The sequence below is a fragment of the Dipodomys spectabilis genome, unplaced genomic scaffold, assembly GCF_019054845.1.
Source record: "Dipodomys spectabilis isolate Male_0828 unplaced genomic scaffold, ASM1905484v1 ptg000039l, whole genome shotgun sequence".
NCBI classification, from domain to species: Eukaryota; Metazoa; Chordata; class Mammalia; order Rodentia; family Heteromyidae; genus Dipodomys; species Dipodomys spectabilis.
This window is the reverse complement of record NW_024870716.1, coordinates 2,443,643-2,463,758: the sequence shown is the minus strand read 5'-3', so window position 1 is coordinate 2,463,758 and position 20,116 is coordinate 2,443,643. Positions and strand designations below refer to the sequence as shown.

Below are 20,116 nucleotides of genomic sequence, written 5' to 3'. Positions count from 1 at the left end.
CCCCAGCCGGCTTCCCCTGCTTCTCTCCTCCCTCTCCGGGGCTGTTTGAGGATAGGAGATTGTGCCTGGCAACCCAGATCTAATCCTCAGCCAATGCTCTCAATCCAAATCTCTCACCTGGATCCAGATTGCTCCCATGCCTGGCTCAGTAGGCGCTCTGGGCTTACTTCCAGTCCAGGGAGGTGAGAGAAGGTGCCAATGTCACCTTCTTAGACAGGTCTCCCATCGTCACCCGGCCTAAGGAAGTCCCACCTTATTTGTGTTGTTGTTATTACTGTACGGGGTTCATTTCCTTTGTAGGTCTTATCACAATGCATTACCAGGCAACACAGACTCATTCCTTTACTTGCTTACTTGTTCCTGTTTGTCTCCTCCACAAGAGTGGAAGTTCCTTGAGGTCAGAGGTGCCTGTGTGTTCATTGTACATCTGTGCCCATATCTGACACACAGCAAGGTTCAGCAAGCATCTAATGAATGGGTGATCTGCTGAATGGATGACTTAGTAAATGAAGTTCCCTACCTGTCAACATGGACGTTTGAGGACTGGTATGCAACCATCTCAAAATTTCCTCTCATGAGGAGAAGAAGGTCATAAGAAGAAGAAGGTGCCTGGGTCCAGTGGCTCATGCTACTGAGGAGGCTCAGATCTGAAGATCAAGCCAGCCTGGACAGAAAAATCCATGAGACTGTTTCTTGCCATCACCTAACCACCAAAATGCCACAAGTAAAGATTTGGCTCAAGTGGTAGAGTGCCAGTCTTAAGGTAAAAAGTTAAGGGAGAAAGCCCAGGCACTGAATTCAATCCTCAGTATTGGCACCAAATAAAATAATAAATACAAGTAATAAGGTCAAGAAAATTGGGACCCCAGAGGAAGTCAGGCCTCTGTCTGACATCTATACCAGTCTCATCTGGTTCTCTTGATCACACTGAGTACGGATGTGTGGCATAAGCACCCACAGGATGCTCTGGTGAGCTTGAAATGCAGGACAGATTTTGGAGGGCTTGGGTCTTGGTTCTTCCTCTTGCCAGTCCTAGGGCTTGAACTCAGGGCCTGGGAGCTGTCCCTGAGCTTCTTTGGCTCAAGGCTAGCACTCTATCACTTGAGCCACAGTGCCACTTCTGACTTTTTTTTTGAATAGTTTATTGAAGATAAAAAGTTTTACAACTTTTCTGTCCAGGCTGGCTTTTCAACTGCAATCCTCAGATCTTAGCCTCCTGAGCAGCTAGGATTACAGGCATGAGCCATCAGCCATCATAATCTGAACTACATGTTAAAATCCAGAGTCCTGCCATGTGCCCACAACTCATACTTGAAATCCTAACTACTCAGGAGGCTGAGATCTGAGGGGCATGGTTTAAAGAACCTAGGAAAAAATACCCTCATTTCCAATTAACTAGTAAAATGCTGCAGTGGAGGCATGGCTCAAGTTGCAGAGCACCAGTCTTGAGCAAAATAGCTAAGCAAGAAACCAAAGCCCTAAGTTCAAGTCTGAGTACCACACACACACACACACATTAATAGTCCTGAAACTCCATACTACAGCTTCTGACAGGTAATCCAGAAAAGGGCCTAATGATTTTTAAATACATTCCCCACTGACTCTGAATCAAATGATCTAAGGACTGACATTTAAGAACCATGGATGACATAGTGTTTTGCAAGCCAACATCTGGACTTCTATTTTTTTTTTAAAGCCATTGCTAGTCAGGCACCAGTGGCTCATGCCCCAACTCCTAGCTATTCAGGAGGCTGAGATCTGAGAGTCAGAGTTCAAACCCAGTCCAAGCAGAGAACTTTGTGAGACTCTATCTCCAATTAACCACCAAAAAGCTAAAAGTAGAGCTGTGACTCAACTGATAGAGAGCCAGCCAGCCTTGAGCAAAAAAAACTCAGGGACAGTGTCCAGGCCCTGAGTTTAAACCATAGTACTGGCATGCACGCGCATGCGCGCACACGTACACACACACACACACACACACACACACACGAAATGATGTTGGGAAAAACAGAGAAGGATGGAAGAGATGACATTGATCAAGATACATTTACTTGTAAACTGTTATATTGAACTGAAACCTCTTTGTACAACTACTTAATAAAAAAACCATTGCTACACAGGTATACAACCCTTCAAAACCTGTCCATACACTCCACACTCCACACAGAGCCATTCACTGCAGCTGACACGCATCTGTATTATATGTGGGCATACTCAGAGAACACCCAACAAGGAGCCACCACATGGAGGACAGATTGCCACGGAACCACCACCCAGATACAACACAGCTTAGTGCAAACATACAGACCGCCCCCTCCCCCAACACATCCAGGGCCCACACACACCTCACACAGAGAACACATGCAACAGACATTATCCTGAATTTACTTTGTCCCGGGAAATGGGCTGAAGAAAGCATTTCTTCCACCTCTGCCACCCTTACCTCTCTTCCCCTTGCCCCAGGCAACATGGTACCCAATTTTTCATATGGCTAGAGGGGCACATAAGAAAGATGGGATGAGGGGCGCAGAGGCTGAGGTCAACAACTTAAACTCCAGCACCCCCCTCCCTCCTTCCATGCCTAGAAGATCCCAGAAGGCCTATACATAGTCCCCAGGTTAATGCCCATTCAGGCCACTCACCTCGTTTCCCAGGCCCTGGTCCTGGAGAACCCAAAGGTTTAGCGGGTAGTTAGATCTAGGAATTCCTCTAAGGAAAGAGCTGTCTGTAGGGTAGGGCCTTCCTACTGCCCTAAGACCTAAGACCCCCCCAGGGATGGTTACCACAGAAACAAGGGAAAATATTATAAGGAAACACAATACCCGGCAGGATCACCTGCTGACCGAGTTTCCTGTCGTGTTGCCCACCCCCATCTCATGGCTCTCACAGCCTCCTTCTCCAGCCTCAGCCAGGGACTCCTGGCCATGCCTTCCTTCCTGCCTCCTCAGAGCCGGAGAAGCAAGCAGCCTCAAGGAGAAACACTCCCCAGTAGTCACAAATAACATCAGGGATTGCCCAGAGCTGACCCCCCCCCCAATCCCTACCAAGTCCCCCACCACAGGAAATCAAAGCTTCCTGCCCCAAAGGAAGTGCCCCATCTAGTGAACAAATCCAAAATACACAAACTCACAATCCCAGGAGCCTGAGACTCCAAGGGGACAGGCCCTACCCAAGCCCCAGGCCTTACTCTAGGCCTGCCTCAAGCAACACCCGAATATACTCCACTGTGGGCCCCAACCACATCTGACTACGGATGGACCAGGACCAGGAGAATGGGCACTGGCATCTATTCCTTGGCTGAGTGACCCTGAGCCTTGCATAAGCTCATCTTCTCTAAGGACTCTGCCAACTTCAAAGCTACCAGCCCTCAAGAAAAGGCCAGAAGAAAGAGGACAAGGAGAAGATAGGGCTATGAAGACTACTATTTGCTTACCCACATACCCACAGCAGTAAGAGGATCCTCAATCCCCATCCTATCCCACAAGAGCTTCTCACTTGCCCAAGGATTTTATATTAGGATCCAGAAAGCTCTAAGTCTCTGGCCCAAAAGGCACCAAGCACTAAAGCTCTAAGGCAAGTTAAAGGGGACACATCATAGCCTTCACACTGGACTCATCTCTTTGTGGCCAGTCCCTCCTCCTCTGTGCTTTGAGACATAAACTAGGAATTTTCTCCCCATTTGAGAGATGAAGAAACAGAGTCATAAAGTGGAGTCAACCAGCTAGAAATGCAACCTTCCCTGCCTCAGGATCCCAGGACAAGCCCCTGGTAACCATGGAAACGATTATCCAATGGGTTGAGCTAAGGGCTCCACAGGCCATTGACATGTCCCTTCCCACCACCGCCCAGCCCCTCTCCAGGTGCAATACCAAGAGGCAACTCTGAGCTAGATTCTGCCCCTGGCTTGGCTAGACAGAGGGACTAAAGCCAGCTGACAAGTCTCAGTGGGTCCAGGATTTGATCCTGTTTCAGTTCACTTGGCGAACACAATGAAACTGCTGTATGCCTCAGTTTCCCTTTAGCAGTGACAGCAGAGAAGAAAATAACCTAATAGTTAAGGATGAGAGGGTGTAAGGAAATAGTGCAGGGAGGGAGGAGAGGAAGGTGCTGAGCAATTAGGAGTGAAGGCACAGGTTGCAGAAATTGGAGAAGAAACTGGGTGCCAGTGGCTTACACCTGTAATCCTAGCTACTCAGGAGGCTGAGATCTGGTTTGAAGCCAGCTTGGGAAGGAGAGTCTGTGAAACTCATTTCCAATTAACCAGCAAAAAGCTGTAAGTGGATCTGTGGCTCAAGTGGTAGAGTGCCAGTCTTGAGCAAAAAAGCTAGGGACAGGTTCTAGGCCCTGAGTTCAAGCCCTAGTAACCCCTGCCCTACCTCCCCCCCCCCAAAAAAAATGGAGAAGGGCTTGGGAAGTAGTAAGAGGGTTGGCATGAGAAGGGAAATATGTCTGGCAATCTAATAGTCCCTCCCCTGGAGAGAAAGATGCCATCAGAGTGCCCCGTTAGAGCGTAGGAACTTGAGTCATAGTCTTTGAGACCAACGGATAGTAGATTGGGGGGGGGGGGGGGGAAGAGAACTTGAGGAAGGTCCCCACAGGTCCAGGTGCAAGTCTAAGAAACTGAATGATGGCTGAGTCCAGATGTTGAGTTCCCAAGGGGGGGGGGGGGGGGACAGCCAGCTGAGGACCAGTGCTCCATTCTTACGCTAGAAACTGGCAGGCAGAGCTGGGCCTCCAGCAGATGTTGAATTTGGAGGGTGGGGAGGGCTGGTTAATAGCAAGACCGCCTGTGTCCAGATGCAGGAGGCTTTTGCTTATGCCAGACAGCCAGCAAGGACAAGGAATGCGGAGTGGCAACGGCTGGCTGAGGTCAAACCCAAACAGGCAGGCAGAAGGAGAGGGAAATGCGGGTGCCAGGACAGTGAGTGACTCTCAGGCCCTAGAGAGCTGGATCCAAACTACAGGCCCTAGAAATGGGTCCCAGAAACCCAGTTTAGCTGCTAGATTGGTCCCCCCAGCAACACCATACCTGGGCCAGGGGTAAAAGGGTGTGTGTGGGAAGGGGGGGAGTGCATATCCAGTTCCTCACCCTTCAATACCCCTCCTGAGGGCTGTGCCCTGTCCACATCTCACTGGGGCACAGGTGTCTGTTTACCCTGAAGGGTGGAATAGGGTAAAAGGGGGCGGGGTGGGGGGGCGATGCTAGGCACAATTTCCCAGCCCAGGACCCCTCCAGGACACCGCGTTATCCCAATCCGCAGAATCTGAGGAGAACCCTGCTGGGCCCTACGAAATGGGGGCGCTGATGTCCAGCCTCACAACCCCTCAACTCAGTGGGTTCTGTCCTTTGCCCCGGCGCTTCCAAAACCTTCCGCCCCGCAGCACCGCCCTCTTCCCAGGCCACGGCGGCCGTCCCTGCCTCCCGGGTGCCCCCCGACTTGTCTTTGCTGGGTATAGTGTGGGGGGGAGGTCGTGATGTAAAGCCCGACCCCAAGCACCGGCGGCCCGGGCCCTCCAACCGCCTTTCTACGGGGCCTGTCGCTGCCCCGGGGCAGGCGGATGTGGGCACCCCGAGAAAGGCCTGAGTCCTGCGGCCCCGGAACCAGCCCGAACTGGGAGCCTGCTAGAACCCCGCAGAGCCGGGCGCAGCGAGTACGATCGCGGGGTGCACCGAGGAATGGGGGCCCCCGCAGAGCCGGCGGGAACCCCCAGCCGGAGCCGGAGCCTGGGCGGGAGACGCTGGGCGCTGCGCGCAGGGCGGGGAGAGGCGGGGTGTTGGGGAGGAGGGGGGGGCGCTCAGTACTCACCAGCGCCGGGGTTGTGCATCCAGGGGGCCAGGGCCCTCAGATCGGGGGGCTCATGGCAGGATAGGGGGACTGGGGGCGCCGGCCTCACATCCCCCCCCACTAGTCGCCGGAGGCTGCAGAGCAAGACTGAGACGGCGAGAGGAAGGGAGGGGGCCGGGAGGGGGAGGGCCCTGGCAGCCCGGCCGGCCGGGTAGGATGACAATGGAAGGAAATGCTTTATCTGAGTCTGAGAGCGGGCCAAGGGGGAGGGGAGGGAGGGGGGCAGGCCCTCGCGGCCCGGGGACACTGCACACCCCCCCCAGCCTTGCCGACGCTGCTGCGCACGGCCACCCCGGGTTGCACACCCCATGCGCCGCCGCCGGGGGGAGGCAGCGCTGAACCCGGAACGCAGGACCCCAAAGTCCCGGCCACCGCGCGCGCGGCGCGGCTGCTGCTCCGACCGGTGCACACAATTCCCGGAAACCCGGGTACCTGAGCGCACGCACCCTGCCCGACACCACGTCCGCGAGCGCCCATCCATGTTTACCCCGAGCCAGGCTCAGGGACACCGGACACTTTGCAAAAGGATCTCCTCGCACCCCCCCCCCCACTTCCCGCACCCCCCCCAACCCCCGCCACTCCCCTGCCCATACCTACATCCACAGAAGGGCCGCAAGCAGATAGCCACATCTCGGGGACACTTCGTGGAGTCCCATGCGTGGAATCCCTGATGGACACACACACACACACACACACACACACACACACACACACACACACACACACACACGCCACAGGAAAGTTCCAGGATCTGATTTGAATCACTGCCCAGCCCTCCCCCACTGGCACACACTCCCCCTCCCTCCCTCAGTCCTGCTGAGGGGACCAGGAGGGTGCAGCCTGTTCCTATTAAAAGAATAAAGGGGGGTGTAGGGGGGGAGGGGGAGCAGTGTGGATTTTGAAAGTTTTCTTTTTTAAAAAAAGACATTTCTCAAGGGATTTCCTTCCCTCCTCTCTCTTCCTCTCTCTTCCATTCCTCATCACACACACACACACACACACCCTTCTTTCTCCCCCCTCCCTCAGTCCCTATGAGTCAAACCTCAGCAATGTCAGTGTCCCCCAGTGCATTACAGCGGATCACAGAAATGTTCCAGTCTGTGAGTCGGAATGCAGCCGCCTCCAGCCCTCCCTCAGCTAATAAACTGCGCTCAGGGCCAGTTTCACACAGCAATGCCCCCTCCCCTGCCTTTCTCCCCACTCCCCTTTAGGCTGGAGAAAGGTCAGCTTCAGGGGTCAGGGGCTGAGAACCTCCCCATTGTGCTTCCTGGCTGACTCTGTCAGCCCTGTCCCCTCCAGCTATCTGCTGGGTCAGAAAACTCCTGAGAAGGGAAGAGGTGCCTGACCTAGGAATACTGGACTCTTCTGTAGTTCATGAGGTGCCACTACAAAAGCAGGGACGGCTTCCTTCTAACCTCATCCTATCCCTCCTCAATTCTAGGAACCAGACCCGGAGGCAGAATCCTGACATAGGAGTCCAGAGTGGCTTACAAGGGCTTGGTCATGCTGAAGATAAACGTGTGCGCGCTCACATGCGCTCAGGTTCTGAGGTTTGAACTCAGGGCCTGAGGACTTGTCCCTTAGCTTCTTCCATGAAAGGCTAGCACTCTACCATTGAGTCACAGCTTCACTTCCAGCTTTTGGGTGGTAAAATGGAATAAGTGTCTCATGGACTTTTCTGCCAAACGTTTGGCTTTGAACTGCAATCCTCAGATCTCAGACTCCTGAGTAGCTAGGATGACAGGTGTGAGCCACCAGCATCCAGCTTCAAGATCAACTTGTGATCACAGATTTCTTACTCCGTCAGTCACAGTACCAGCTTCACTAACTCTTACTACTTGTGATGATAAGTAGCTGACCTCCCATTGCCCCGACATTCACTTGGCAGGAGACTGGAAGCCCTCTGTACTTGTAAATTTTTACTCATAAACTTTTCTCACACTGGGTGCCAGTGCTCACGCCTATAATCCTAGCTATTCAGGAGGCTGTGATCTGAGGATCACAATTCAAAGCCATTGGGGTAGAAAAGTAAGACTCTTATCTCCAGTTAACCACCAAAATAGCTGAAAGTGGAGCTGTGCCTCAAGTGATAGAGCACTAGCCTTGAGGGAAAAAAAGCTCAGAGACAGCACTCAGGCCCTGAGTTCAAGTCCCAAGACTAGCACAAAAAGTGATAACAGTTAAATACATAAATAAACTCTTCTCATATCTGTCATCAGATAATATGGCTCTTCCTCTCTCTCTCTCTCTCTCTCTCTCTCTCTCTCTCTCTCACACACACACACACACACACACACACACACACACACACACCTGCCCCATAGTTTTGGTACTTACTGCCAGGATAGTAGCTGCTACTGTTAATTGTTACTACTATTATTAAAGCTGAACAAGGCTGTTAAGTTCTTCTCCATCATGGTCTGGTACTTTCTCACTCTCTTGCCTCTCATATTCCCTCCAAGATGAATGCTTTCCTCAGTCCCTTACTCGCTCCCTCAAGATTAGCATCCTGGGGCTGGGAATGTGGCTGAGTGAGAGAGTGCTCACCTAGCATGCATGAAACCCTGGGTTCAATTCCTCAGTACCACATAAACAGAAAAGGCTGGAAGTAGCACTGTGGTTCAAGTGGTAGAGCGCTAGCCTTGAGCAAAAGAAGCTCGGGGACAGTGCCCAGGCCCTGAGTTCAAGCCCCAGGACTAAGATTAACATCCTGTGCCACCTTGGCTAGAGAGGCATTATCTGATTCTCTCCATCTCTTGAAGCTCAGTTATTTTTTGTTTGTGTTTTGGGTTTTTTTTTGGGGGGGTGGGGGTTGGGGAAGGAGTGGGGGGCTTAAACTCAGGGCCTGAGCATTATCTCTGACCTCTTTTGCTCAAGGCTAGCACTCTTAACACTTTGAGACACAAGACCTCTTCCGGTTTTCTGGTGGTTATTTGGAGATAAGAGTCTCATAGACTTTCCTGCTTGAGCTGGCGTTGAATGGAGAGCCTCAGATCTCAGCCTCTTGAGTAGCTGAGATTACAGGTATGGATCACTGGAGCCCAGCTGATTCTTTCCTTTTCTTAAAGGAGCCTTACCCAGCACACACTCTCTCTACTAGTCTTCTCTTATTTAGTCTACTTGTTTCGCACTCCTCCTCCCCTCTTGTGTGTGTTGGTACTGGGACTTGAACTCAGGGCCTCTAGCTCACACTAGATTTTTTCACTTAAGGCTGGCGCTCTATCACTTGAGCCACACCTCTACTTCCAGCTTTTTTGTTCATTGGTGAGAAGAGTCTCACAGACTTTCTTGCTGGATTCCAACCTCAATCCTTAGATCTCAGCCTCCTAAGTAGTTAGGAATACAGGTGTGGGCCACTAATGCCCAACTTCCTTCTTGTGGGATTAGATCATGTGGGAGTAGGTGTCAGCCTGAAAGATCAACATTTCTCAGTTCTGTACACAAAGTTCAAACTCACGGTAGATAGGATATTTGTTGGATTAGGACAGGTGGTCATGGATTTCAAGAACTATTCTCCAGCCAGACAACCCCAATAAACTCTTGTATCTTGTGGACTCTGCAGGGTGTCTGCTCCTCCAACTCAGGTATGATGTCCATGACTTCTCCATCTCCCTCCCAGATCCTTCCCTAACACCCAAAGCCTTCAGAAAAGCCACTTGTTACTGCAGAGACAGCCAGCCCTCCTTGTTTTTTTTGTTCATTTGTTTGTTTAGTTGGTTGTGGTGTGTGTGTGTGTGCGCGTGCATGTAGACGCACACCTGCGCCAATCCCGGGGCTTGAACTCAGGGCCTGGAACTGTGGCTGAGCCTTTTCACTCAAGACTGGTGCTCTATGACTTGAGCTACATCTCTACTTACAGTTTTTTTGCTGGTTAATTGGACATAGGAACCTCATAGACATTTTCCTGCCCAAGTTGGCTTCAAACCATGATCCTTAGAACTCAGCCTCCTGAGTAGCTAGGATTATAGGTGTTAGCTTCAGGTACCTAGTTTATGAATCTATTTTAACTTGATCACTGACTGACTTTTTTTTCCTGTCAGTAATAAGGCTTGACCTCAGGGCCTGGGAATTGTCCCTGAGCTCTTCTGCTCAAGGCTAATGTTCTACCACTTTGAGCCACAGCTCTACTTGTGGTTTCTGGTGGTATATTGGAGGAATGAGCCTCACAAACTTTCCTGACCAAACTGGTTTCAAACAGGGATCCTCAGATCTCAGTTTTCTGAGTAGCTAGCATTACAGGTGTGAGCCACCAGGACCCAGCTTCTGTTTAAAGTTTTGGGGTTTTTTTTTTGGTTGTTGTTGTTGTTGTTTTCAGTCATGGGCCTGAACTCTGGGCCTGGGCGCTGTCCTTCAGCTCTTCAGCTCGAGGCTAGCGCTCTACCACTTGAGCCACAGTGCCACTTCTGATTTTTTTCTGCTTATATGGTGCTGAGGAATCAAACCCAGGGCCTCATGCATACAAGGCAAGCCCTCTTCCACTGAGCCACCTTTCCAGCCCGGACCCAGCTTCTGACACTGACTTCTGAGTGATCAGAACAAAGCGATGTCTGGCTACTTCCCTGTCCCCAGAGTGCCTAATGTGTAGCTTTCTACACACACCAGGACTCACTGTCCTCTGACTACAGTCAGAGAAGAAGGCAGCACATGCAACACATGACCTGCATCTGGGATGCTGGACTGGCTCCCTCCTCCCCATGCCAGATTTACTCACCCTTCTTCCAGCTCCTGCCCCAAGATGGAGTCCTAAACCAGGTTCTAAGTCACATGCTCCCTGCTGGGATATGTTAGACAGCCTACAAGATCCCCTAGAGACATGAGACAGAAAAATAAAAGAGCACTCTCCCCCCTACCCTCTCTCTTTCTCTCCCCTCTACCTTGATTACCATGGGAAAATTTTGTAAAGGCTCCGGGCTTCCCCCAGGCTTTCCTGGGGTCTGTGGGAACCTATCTCTGCTTTCCTTTGGGGGTTCTAAGCCTGTTTGATCTTTCCTTTCTTCTGCTTTCTTTCCTTCCCCAGTGAGCTGCTTTTCCCCCCTAAGCTGTTTACCAGGTAGCAGCCCTGATGCTACCCCCTGGGCAAACATTAGATCATTTATTCGTAACAATAATCCTTGTTATGCTCATGAATAAAGTATGGCCCATAAAGATGAAGAAACTTGACCAAAGTTGCACAACAAGTAAGTTACAAGGCCATTCATCCATTCAACAAATATTACCAGGAGCTTACTTTTGGGCTAGGATTCAAAGTTCCAGAAAGTCATCAAGTATAAACCTTGAGACTCCGAGGCCACTCCTGTCTCCACTTTCTAGAGGTGGTGACCACAGCCACAAGCCCTCCCCCACCCACCCCGCCAGCCACACGCTCTCCTGCTCATTCCCCAAGGCCTTGGCAAGATCTCCGAGGACAACCATTGCGTGGGATTGGGTTGGGCCTTACGCTCCAGTTTCTGGGCCTGGGATCCAATGCAATGCATGGCGTTTGGAGCTTGCTGATTAATAAGAGAGATTAGGTCTATTACTACCAAAAAAAAAGTGTTCAACTAAAGGGAGAGAGGGAGGAAGGAAAAGAGGAAAGGAGGGAGGGAAAGTAATTTAGGATTTATTGAGCGTCTCTTACGTCTCAGGTGCTTTTCAAGGGCTTTTCACTTACATGTCATTATTCTTCTCAATTGTTTCACTGAGCAAACTAAAGTTCAGAAAGACAAAATGATTTGCCCAAGGCCACAGAACCAATAAATTATTTGATTACCAACGCATCTGATTCAGAGCCTGTGTAATTTCTCCTAGCAGGTCAAAACAATGGACAAACTGTGCCAGGCAGGTTCCTTGAGGTTCCTGTGGGTCTCTGTGTGTCATTCCAGCTGCCAGATTTCCCACCTCATTGACCCAAGTCAGGGCAATGCATTCCGCTTCCCTCTCTTTCCTTATTACATTGCCTAACTAGGATCAGTGCACTGTGTAAGTATTCTGGATAGAATTGGGGGTATAGCTTTGGGGTGCAGGCAGGCAGACCCCTTCATCTAGGATTTCAGGATGTAAGACAGAAGTGCCACATGCTTCTAGGATAGAATAGAAGAGGTAAATCAGCATAATAGATAGCTCAGAGCTGGTGGGTCACATCTGTAATCCTAGCTACTCAGGAGACTAGAATCTGAGGATCATGGTTCAAAGCCAGCCAGGGAAGGAAAGTTTATGAGATTCCTATCTCTAATTAACCAGCAAAAATTTAGAAGTGGAGCTGTAGCTCAATTGATAGAGCTGGTACTAGCCTTGAGCATAAAAACAAAGGGACAGCATCCAGGATCTCAGCTCAAGTCCCAGTATAGGCATAAAAATAAATAAGTAGATGATAGAGAGATGGATAGTTAGATGATAGATATAGACTTATAGGAGATAAATAGATGACACGTAATAGATATGATAAATAGATGTTAGGCATATAATAGAAATAAATAAATAGATGATAGATAGAAAAGAGATAGATGATAATAAATAAAGATGAATAGATGGCCAGGCATCTGTGGCTCATGCCTGTAATCCTAGCTACTCAGGAGGCTGAGATCTGAGGATAATGGTTCAAAGCCAGTCTGGTCAGGAACATCCAGGAGACTCTTATCTCCAATAAACCACCAGAAAACTGGAAGTGGTGCTGTGGCTCAAGTGGTAGAGTGCTTGCCTTGAGCTGAAGAGCTCAGGGACAGCACCCAGGCCCAGAGTTCAAGCCCCACAACCGACAAAAAAAAAACAACAACAAAAGATGAATACATGATAGATAGATAAATAGATGGTAGATGACAGAGATAGATGGTAGACAGATGACAAATAATAGATGATAGAAACGTAGATTATAGATAATAGATAAGTAGGTAGGGACAGACAGATAGACAGACAGTTAGCTAAAGATGGTCCAGCCATGGCCAATAGTCCAGATGGCTCAGACTAGGGGTAGGGGGGAAATGACCTTGGAGCAGGTGAGAACTAAGCAATCTCCTTCCCTACCCCCACCTCATTCCCCTCACCTCCCTTCAGAGTCAACAAAGGTGGTGTGGTTTCCCCTGTGGTCTGTTGCCCTAAACACCTGCAGTTCTGAGCATGGTACGTGTGTCTAGATGCCTGCCACCCGTGGTGAGGGGAACACAGGAGGAAACCCTAGGACAGGATGCAGAGGGGCAGAAAGCCAAAGACAGGGTCTCCTCATCCCTCAAAACAAAGGAAGTGTAATGAGTGCAAAAGAGAAAAGTCACTCCCTTGATGATCTCGGCTCCCCAACCAGAAGCATAAGGACAGAGCTGGAAGAGAGACATTGTAGGTATAGAATATTGCCTGGGAGCTAGGGAACTTGACTTCTAGTCCCAAGTTCTGCCATGAACTTCCTGGGTGATACTTTTCTAAGTCTCAGTTTCCTGTTCTGTACAAGATCTTAGCTACCTACTTCATAGAGCTTGTGTGAAATCATATGAATAATAAAGGCAAAAGTTTGCACCACTATCTTTTTGTTTTTAGTTTTTTTTGCAGTTCCCCAGGTGACTTAAACAGTACTGCTGTGAGTTTGTCCCAATAACATGTGGAATATTTATAATTGCTTTTTCTAGCTCTTTGATAAATACACACACAAACATATACACACATGAACACATGTGCACACATGTGCATTATACACATACATACACAGAGAATGTGGAGATAAAAAAAACACTAAAACAAGCTGGGAGCTGGTGGCTCATGCCTGTGATCCTAGCTACTCAAGAGCCTGAGATCAGGAGCTAGGAAGATGACTTAGTGGTAGAGTGCTTGCTTTGCATGCATAAGGCCCTGGGTTCGATTCCTCAGCACCAAATATGTAGAAAAAGCCAGTAGTGGTGCTGTGGCTCAGCGGTAGAGTGCTATCCTTGAGCTGAAGAGCTTAGGGACAGTACCCAGGCCCAGAGTTTAGTCCCCACGACCAACAAAAAAAAAAAAAAAAGAGGCTGAGATCTGAGGATCACTGTTGCAGCCAGACCAGGCAGAAAAGTTTATGAGACCCTTATTTCCAATCAACCACCAAAAAGCCAGAAGTGGAGCTGTGTCTCAAGTGGTAGAGTGCTAGCCTTGAAAGAAAAAGGCAAGTGAGAGTGTGAGTTCAGATCCCAGTGCAGGCACAAAAATAAATAAGTACACCAGCAAACAAATAAATAAACACAGCTTGCCCTCACATTGATCACAATGTGTTAAGGAAATCAAACATACTTGAAGGGCTATTGCAAAGCCAACTACTAAAAAGATTTTTTTTCTCAAGTCTGTGTGATCTTGGCCACCTTCTATCAAACTGGGTTTCCTTATCTATCCCGTGAGGGAGCTGATTTCCATCATCTCTGTCCCTTTCTTCTGTTATTCCAAATATGACAGACTATACAGTAAAGAGGAGCCCATGGCTCAGCCCTATAATCCTAGCTACTCAGGAGGCTACAGTCTGAGGATGACGGTTCAAAGCTGGCTTGGACAGGAAAGTCTGGGAGTCTCATATCTCCAGTGAACCAGCAAAAAGCTGGAAGCAGAGCTATGGTTCAAGTGGTAGAGCACTAGCCTTGACCAAATAAGCTCATGGACAGTGTCCAGGCTCTGAATTCAAGCCCCAGGACCAGCATCAGAAAGAGAGAGAGAGAGAAGAGAGAGACAGAGACAGACAGAGACAGAGAGAAAGTGAGAGAGAGACAGTCAGAGAGAGAGAGCGGAAAAAGAAGAGAAAGAGAGAGGAGAGAGGGAGAGATATCAGGCTAGCACACTGTCTGGAAGCAGTAGGAGAGCGTTGAGTGTCTAGCTAGAGCTCGAAGGAGCCCAGAAAGGGGGTGGGAGGGGACATTCCAGGTAGGGAGAATGGCATGTACAAAGGCAAAGCAAGGGCAGCAAACAGATTAAACAGCCAGATTCAAGAATGAAGTTGGCCAGGATGGGAGGGAGGTGGGGGCAGGGGGAGAAGTCAGGAAGAAAAGGGTAGAAGGGGCAGTCCCCAGGCTGTGCTGAGCAGCTCAGCTAGGAAAGTGGAGGAGGCAGGCTGGGTGGGGAGAGACTCTCAACCCCATAAGAGATGCCAAAACCCATCCAGTCAAACTCCACCCAAGAGAGAAAGGGAGCCATCAGTGCCAAGAGGCTCCACCCACCAGCGATGGCACCACCCTCCCCTTCCTCCCTCCCTCCTCTCCCAGACCCACTCCCAGCCCTGAGGAAAGTCAGGACCTCTTGGACCAGGGCCTTGTTCATGATGGAACAAGCAGAGGCCCCACCGCATCCTTTTATAACAACAAATCAGCACAACAACAACAATAATAATAATGATAATAATGTTGATGATGATGATGGCTGGATACCAGTGACTCAAGCCTGTCATCCTAACTACTCAGGAAGCTGAAATCTGAGGATCTCAGTTCAAAGCCAGCCTGGGCAGGAAAGTCGAGAGACTTTTTTTTATCTCCAATAAACTACTCAGAAAAAAAGCCAGAAGTGGTGCTGTGGCTCAAGTGGTAGAGTGGTAGCCTTGAGCACAAACTGGCTCAGGGATAGTGCCCAGGCCCTGAGGTCAAGCCCCTCAAGACCAGCACACACACACACACACACACACACACACACACACACACACACACAGGCTGAGCTCACAAAAATCTATAAGACTCTCACCTCCAATTAAGCACAAAAAAAAAAAAAAGAAAGAAAGGAAAAAAAGAAGCTGTGGCTTAAATGGTAGAGTGCCAGTATTGAGTGAAAAAGCGAAGGAACAGTCAGTCCCCAGGGGCCTAAGTTCAAACCCCAGGACTGGCAAAAAGAAAAAAAAAAGTAATGATGATAAGATCAACTACCCACAACCTGCCCTCTGATAAAACTCCACAGCAACAAAACCTCAAAATATGACCTTCCTTTTGAGTCGAGAGCTACAAATGATTTATAAGGTTATTTGGTCTACAAGATCCCCCAAACCTGGCGTGACATCTAAACTACTGAAGTAGCTAGTGCTGGTAGATCTCACCCTATAATCCTAACTATTCAGGAGGCTGAGATTTGAGGCTCACAGCTTAAAGCCAGCCCAGGCAGAAAAGTCCATACAACTCTTAGTTCAAATGAACTATCAATAAGCCAGAAAATGGCTAAGGTAATAGAGCAGCAGTCTTGAGTGTAAAAAGTACCCTGGGCCCTGAGTTCAAGCCTCAGAATGGGCACAAAACACACACACACACACACACACACACACACACACACACACACACACACAAGCAAACAACAACAAAACTACTTAAGAGATCCTGAGAAAAATTCCTGAGTCCCAATCAGATTGCAGCTCCCCTGCTAAAGAGTGATTATATTTAGGATTCTCTGATCGAATCTCCCATTCCTCAAATAGGTGAAGAAACTGAAGGCATGAAGAGGTGGAAATAGCTTGCTAGAGATTGCATGGTTAAGCACAACAATAAATAAGTAAATAAATAGAGGTGGGGGGGGCACATGCAGAAGACTCTGGTCTCTGGGCTTGGAATACTTGTTTCACAGTCTGGCAGCCCAACCCAAATGCCCGTGCCAACCGAGATTATGGTCAGGGAAGCAGCCACCCAGCCACACTCTAATCATGAACGAGAAGAAATTCGTCAGAGTTGCAAAATGCCTTTCTGCAGCCAGCGCACAATTACTCGCTCCAGTGGGCTTCTGAAGGGACACCATGGTCCACCCACTGGCTTGCTTGTCATCTAGCCTAGCCTGGTGGCCTGTGTGTTTGTATGGGCTGGAGGGTTTCTCACTGTGTGTTCTAACTCTGAATACCTGTATGCCTAGCTATCTAGGAGGCTGACATCCTGAGGATCGTGGTTCCAAGCAGACATCTTTGTCCCAGAACTTTCAAGAGAAACTGTCCAGAGTAAGTTCTGACCTGGAGATCTCCCTCATGTCTTTAGGGTTTGTTTGGCTTTTGTCTTTGTATGCAAGCTGCAGAAAGACCAAAGAAATGGGACAGGGAAGAAATAAGGATGGCTACACTGGGAGGAAAGTGGGATGAAGTTCTTCATCTTAAGAAACCCCACCCATGCAAGACAAGGCGTGTGTGTGTGTGTGTGTGTGTGTGTGTGTGTGTGTGTGTGTGTGTGTGTGTGTGTCTTGGGGCTTGAACTCTGGGCCAGGGCACTGTCTCTGAGCTTTTCCTCTCAAGGCTAGTGCTCTATCACTTGAGCCACAGGACCACTGCTGGCCTTTTCTGAGTAATTTATTGGAGATAAGAGTCTCATGGACTTTACTGCCTGGGCTGGCTTTGAACTGTGATCCTCAGATCTCAGCCTCCTGAGTAGCTAGGGTGACAGTCATGAGCCACCAGCACCTGTTAGGTCGCCTGGGAAAAGTGGCTCTTTCCCTTTGTTCTCCTCCTAGTACACAGGGTCCCTTCCCTAGAAGCCCTCACTCAGCACTCTTATCCCAGGTAACAGGTGCAGCTGGGGGCAGTAGGAGGTTCCCCAGGCTCTGAGGTCATCTCTGAGTCTACCTCCTTCCTGCCCTTTGCTGTGGCCACACCTCCTCCCGCCCTCTCCCCATATAATCAATCTCCATCATTAGTCCTTCCTTATCCCCTCCCTTTTTCCTTTTCACCCCTTTCCCTCCCCCTTGCCCTTTTCCTTTCCCTTGCATTCCTTGCACCCTCTGCGTCCTGGCCCTGGTGCAGGCCAGCAGTATGCTCTCCCCCCAGTAAACTCTTTTCTGCCTGAACCATGTGGGGTGAACCTTACTGCACTCAGTTCTCACTTGGTTTTTAACTCAAGGCTGGTGCTCTATTATTTGAGCCTCACCCCCACTTCCTTGCTTTACATTGGTTTGTTGGAGACAAAGAGTCTCTTGGAGGATTTATCTTCTCCAAGGGGTTGGCTTTGAACTGAGATTCTCAGATCTCAGCCCCATGAGTAGTTAGGATTACATGTTTGAGCCACCAGTGCTCAGCCCTTATCAAGCAAGGGTCTACTATCAGACACTGTGTCTGGCTCCCAGGTATACAAACCAAACCACCATTCTTATCTTGGACAGACTTGCTGTTTTGGGGCACCAGGACACAGTCTAAGAAAAAAAGCTGGAGAGATGGGCACTGGTGACTCATACCTATAATCCTAGCTCCCTAAGAGGCTGAAATCTGAAGATTATGGTTCAAGGCCAGCCTGGGCAGGAAAACCCATGAGTCTCTCGATTAACCACCAAAAAAACCTGCAACTGGAGCTGTGGCTCAAGTGGTAAAGTTGCTAGCCTTGAGCAGAAAAGCTCAGAGACAGTACCCAGGCCTATATTCAAGATTCAAGCCCTGGGACTGGCACCTGGCACACACACACACACACACACACACACACACACACACACACACACACACACACACACACACAGAACAAAGAATCTGGAGAATCTGGAGACAGAAATTGTCTGATGAGGAACTCCAGCACACAATATGGTCCATGGAACTTCCCTATTGGAAGGCCCTTAACAGGTCAGGGGCCCTGTGGCTGAGGCAAGGGCTCTACTTTCTGCTGCCCCTTCTGCGCTGGGATCTGAGAAAGCCTGGAATAGAGATTCTAGCAGTTTCTGCCCAACAGAGCTGTCACTCCACCTAGGCCAGAGTGGCCAGGGGTAGGAAGGTAAAGAGAGTGAATCAAGTTCAGGCAATACCTTTTCCCTTTGGGCAGCTCCCAGAGGCCAGGGCTTCAGGCTTCTCTCCCTACGTATTCACAGTCATTTAAAAACACACAGAGGAGACCTGGGCACCAGGGGCTCACACCTGTAATCCTAACTACTCAGGAGGTTGAGATTGAAGGGTTGATGGGAATATACACAGTTCCCTAGCAAGGATCACCGTTTAAAGGCAGTTGGGGCAGAACCTGGTTCAAAGCTAGCTTGGACAGAAAAGTCTGTGTTACTCTTATCTCCAGTGAGCCAGCAAAAAGCTGGAACTGAAGAAACAGTCCCCAGGCCCTGAGCTCAAGTCTCAGTATCAGCACACACACACACACACACACACACACACACACACATACACACACACACGAGCAAAGCATGAACAAAGGTAGGCGATGGTGTACTTTGGCTAAAAGCAAGGATGAAGAATGGAGCTGCCTAGGCTGAAATCTGCCCCATCCCTGCTGTGAGATCTGAGCATTACTTAAACCTGGAGGAGGCTTCGCTTTCCCAGTCTGCAGAGCAGGGCAGGCAGTGCTGCCATATTAGGGCTGTTGGGAGGCTGCTCAGATCAGGACATGCAGTGCTTTAGCACAGAGCCTGACGCATGCTGTGCTCTGTTATAGATACAGCCCAGATGCCAACATCAGGAATAGAAGAAAGACAGGGGCCTGTCTCATCTGTCTCTCTAACCCTATGTTTTCCTACAAATGAAGTCTCACTCAACATAAGCACTGACTTGATTTATTGCAAATGAATCCAGTTGGGCTTCTAGTCCAAGCTGATTTTGTTTTTTCTGTCCCTTTCTTTCTTTCTTTCTTTCTTTCTTTCTTTCTTTCTTTCTTTCTTTCTTTCTTTCTTTCTTTCTTTCTTTCTTTCTTTCCTTCCTTCCTTCTCTCTCTCTCTTTCTCTCTTTCCTTTTCTTTCTCTCTTTCTCTCCTTCCTTCCTTCCTTCCTTGGATGCTCAAGGGTATGCTTAGCCAGGCTGTGGAAATAGAGTAAATAGAACGGCAATTGTCTTTGGTCTCTGACCCTCCTGAGAGCCACAGGTAGTGTCTCATCATGAAGGGGAGCCTGGACCAGGCTGCAGGGGATACCACAGGAACTGCAGAAAGGCCTGGGAATGCGGCTTAGTGGTAGAGTGCTTGCCTACCATGCATGAAGCCCTGGGTTCAATTCCTCAGTACCACATACACAGAAAAAGCTGGAAGTGGCGCTGTGGTTCAAGTGGTAGAGCGCTAGCCTTGAGCACAGAGAGGCTCAGGGACAGTGCCTAGGCCCTGAGTTCAAGCCCCAGGATTGGCAAAAAAAAAAAAAAAGTACTGCAAAAAGGACCTGGCCTCCTCTTCCCAAATCCTGGCACTGCACATCTGGAGTGATCTACCCATGTGGCTGCATCCCTGTGGCTCAGGCCACAGCTGCTGACATTGAGGGAGGGAGACAGCCAACTCCTCGGGAGGGCTTGGGGCAGGGAGAGGGGGCTATAAATAACTAGTTAAGAGGACCAGGGGAACAAGCTTGACCTTTGGGGGAGCAGGCGCTACAGGCCACTTCCCCCTCCCCCGCCTTGGGTCCAGAGCCAGAGTTTTTAGCAAAACAGGAAGAGGCAGTGG

The 20,116-nt window shown here is 49.5% G+C and overlaps 1 protein-coding gene across 5 annotated transcripts in view; it reads right to left on the bottom strand.

Annotated features, from left to right (window-relative positions):
* Positions 1 to 6,487, bottom strand: part of Hdac7 (histone deacetylase 7) — a 47,733-nt gene extending 41,246 nt beyond the window's left edge. For 4 of the 5 annotated variants that reach the window (XM_042677537.1, XM_042677539.1, XM_042677540.1 and 1 more), the window contains exon 1: positions 5,808 to 5,991. In XM_042677537.1, the coding sequence (XP_042533471.1) occupies positions 5,808 to 5,826 (19 nt within the window). In that variant the 5' untranslated portion in view covers positions 5,827 to 5,991. Of the gene's footprint in view, positions 1 to 5,807; positions 5,992 to 6,443 lie in introns of those variants that run through there. The other variant, XM_042677542.1, reaches the window with a different exon arrangement.
* Positions 6,488 to 20,116: the final 13,629 nt, after the last annotated feature.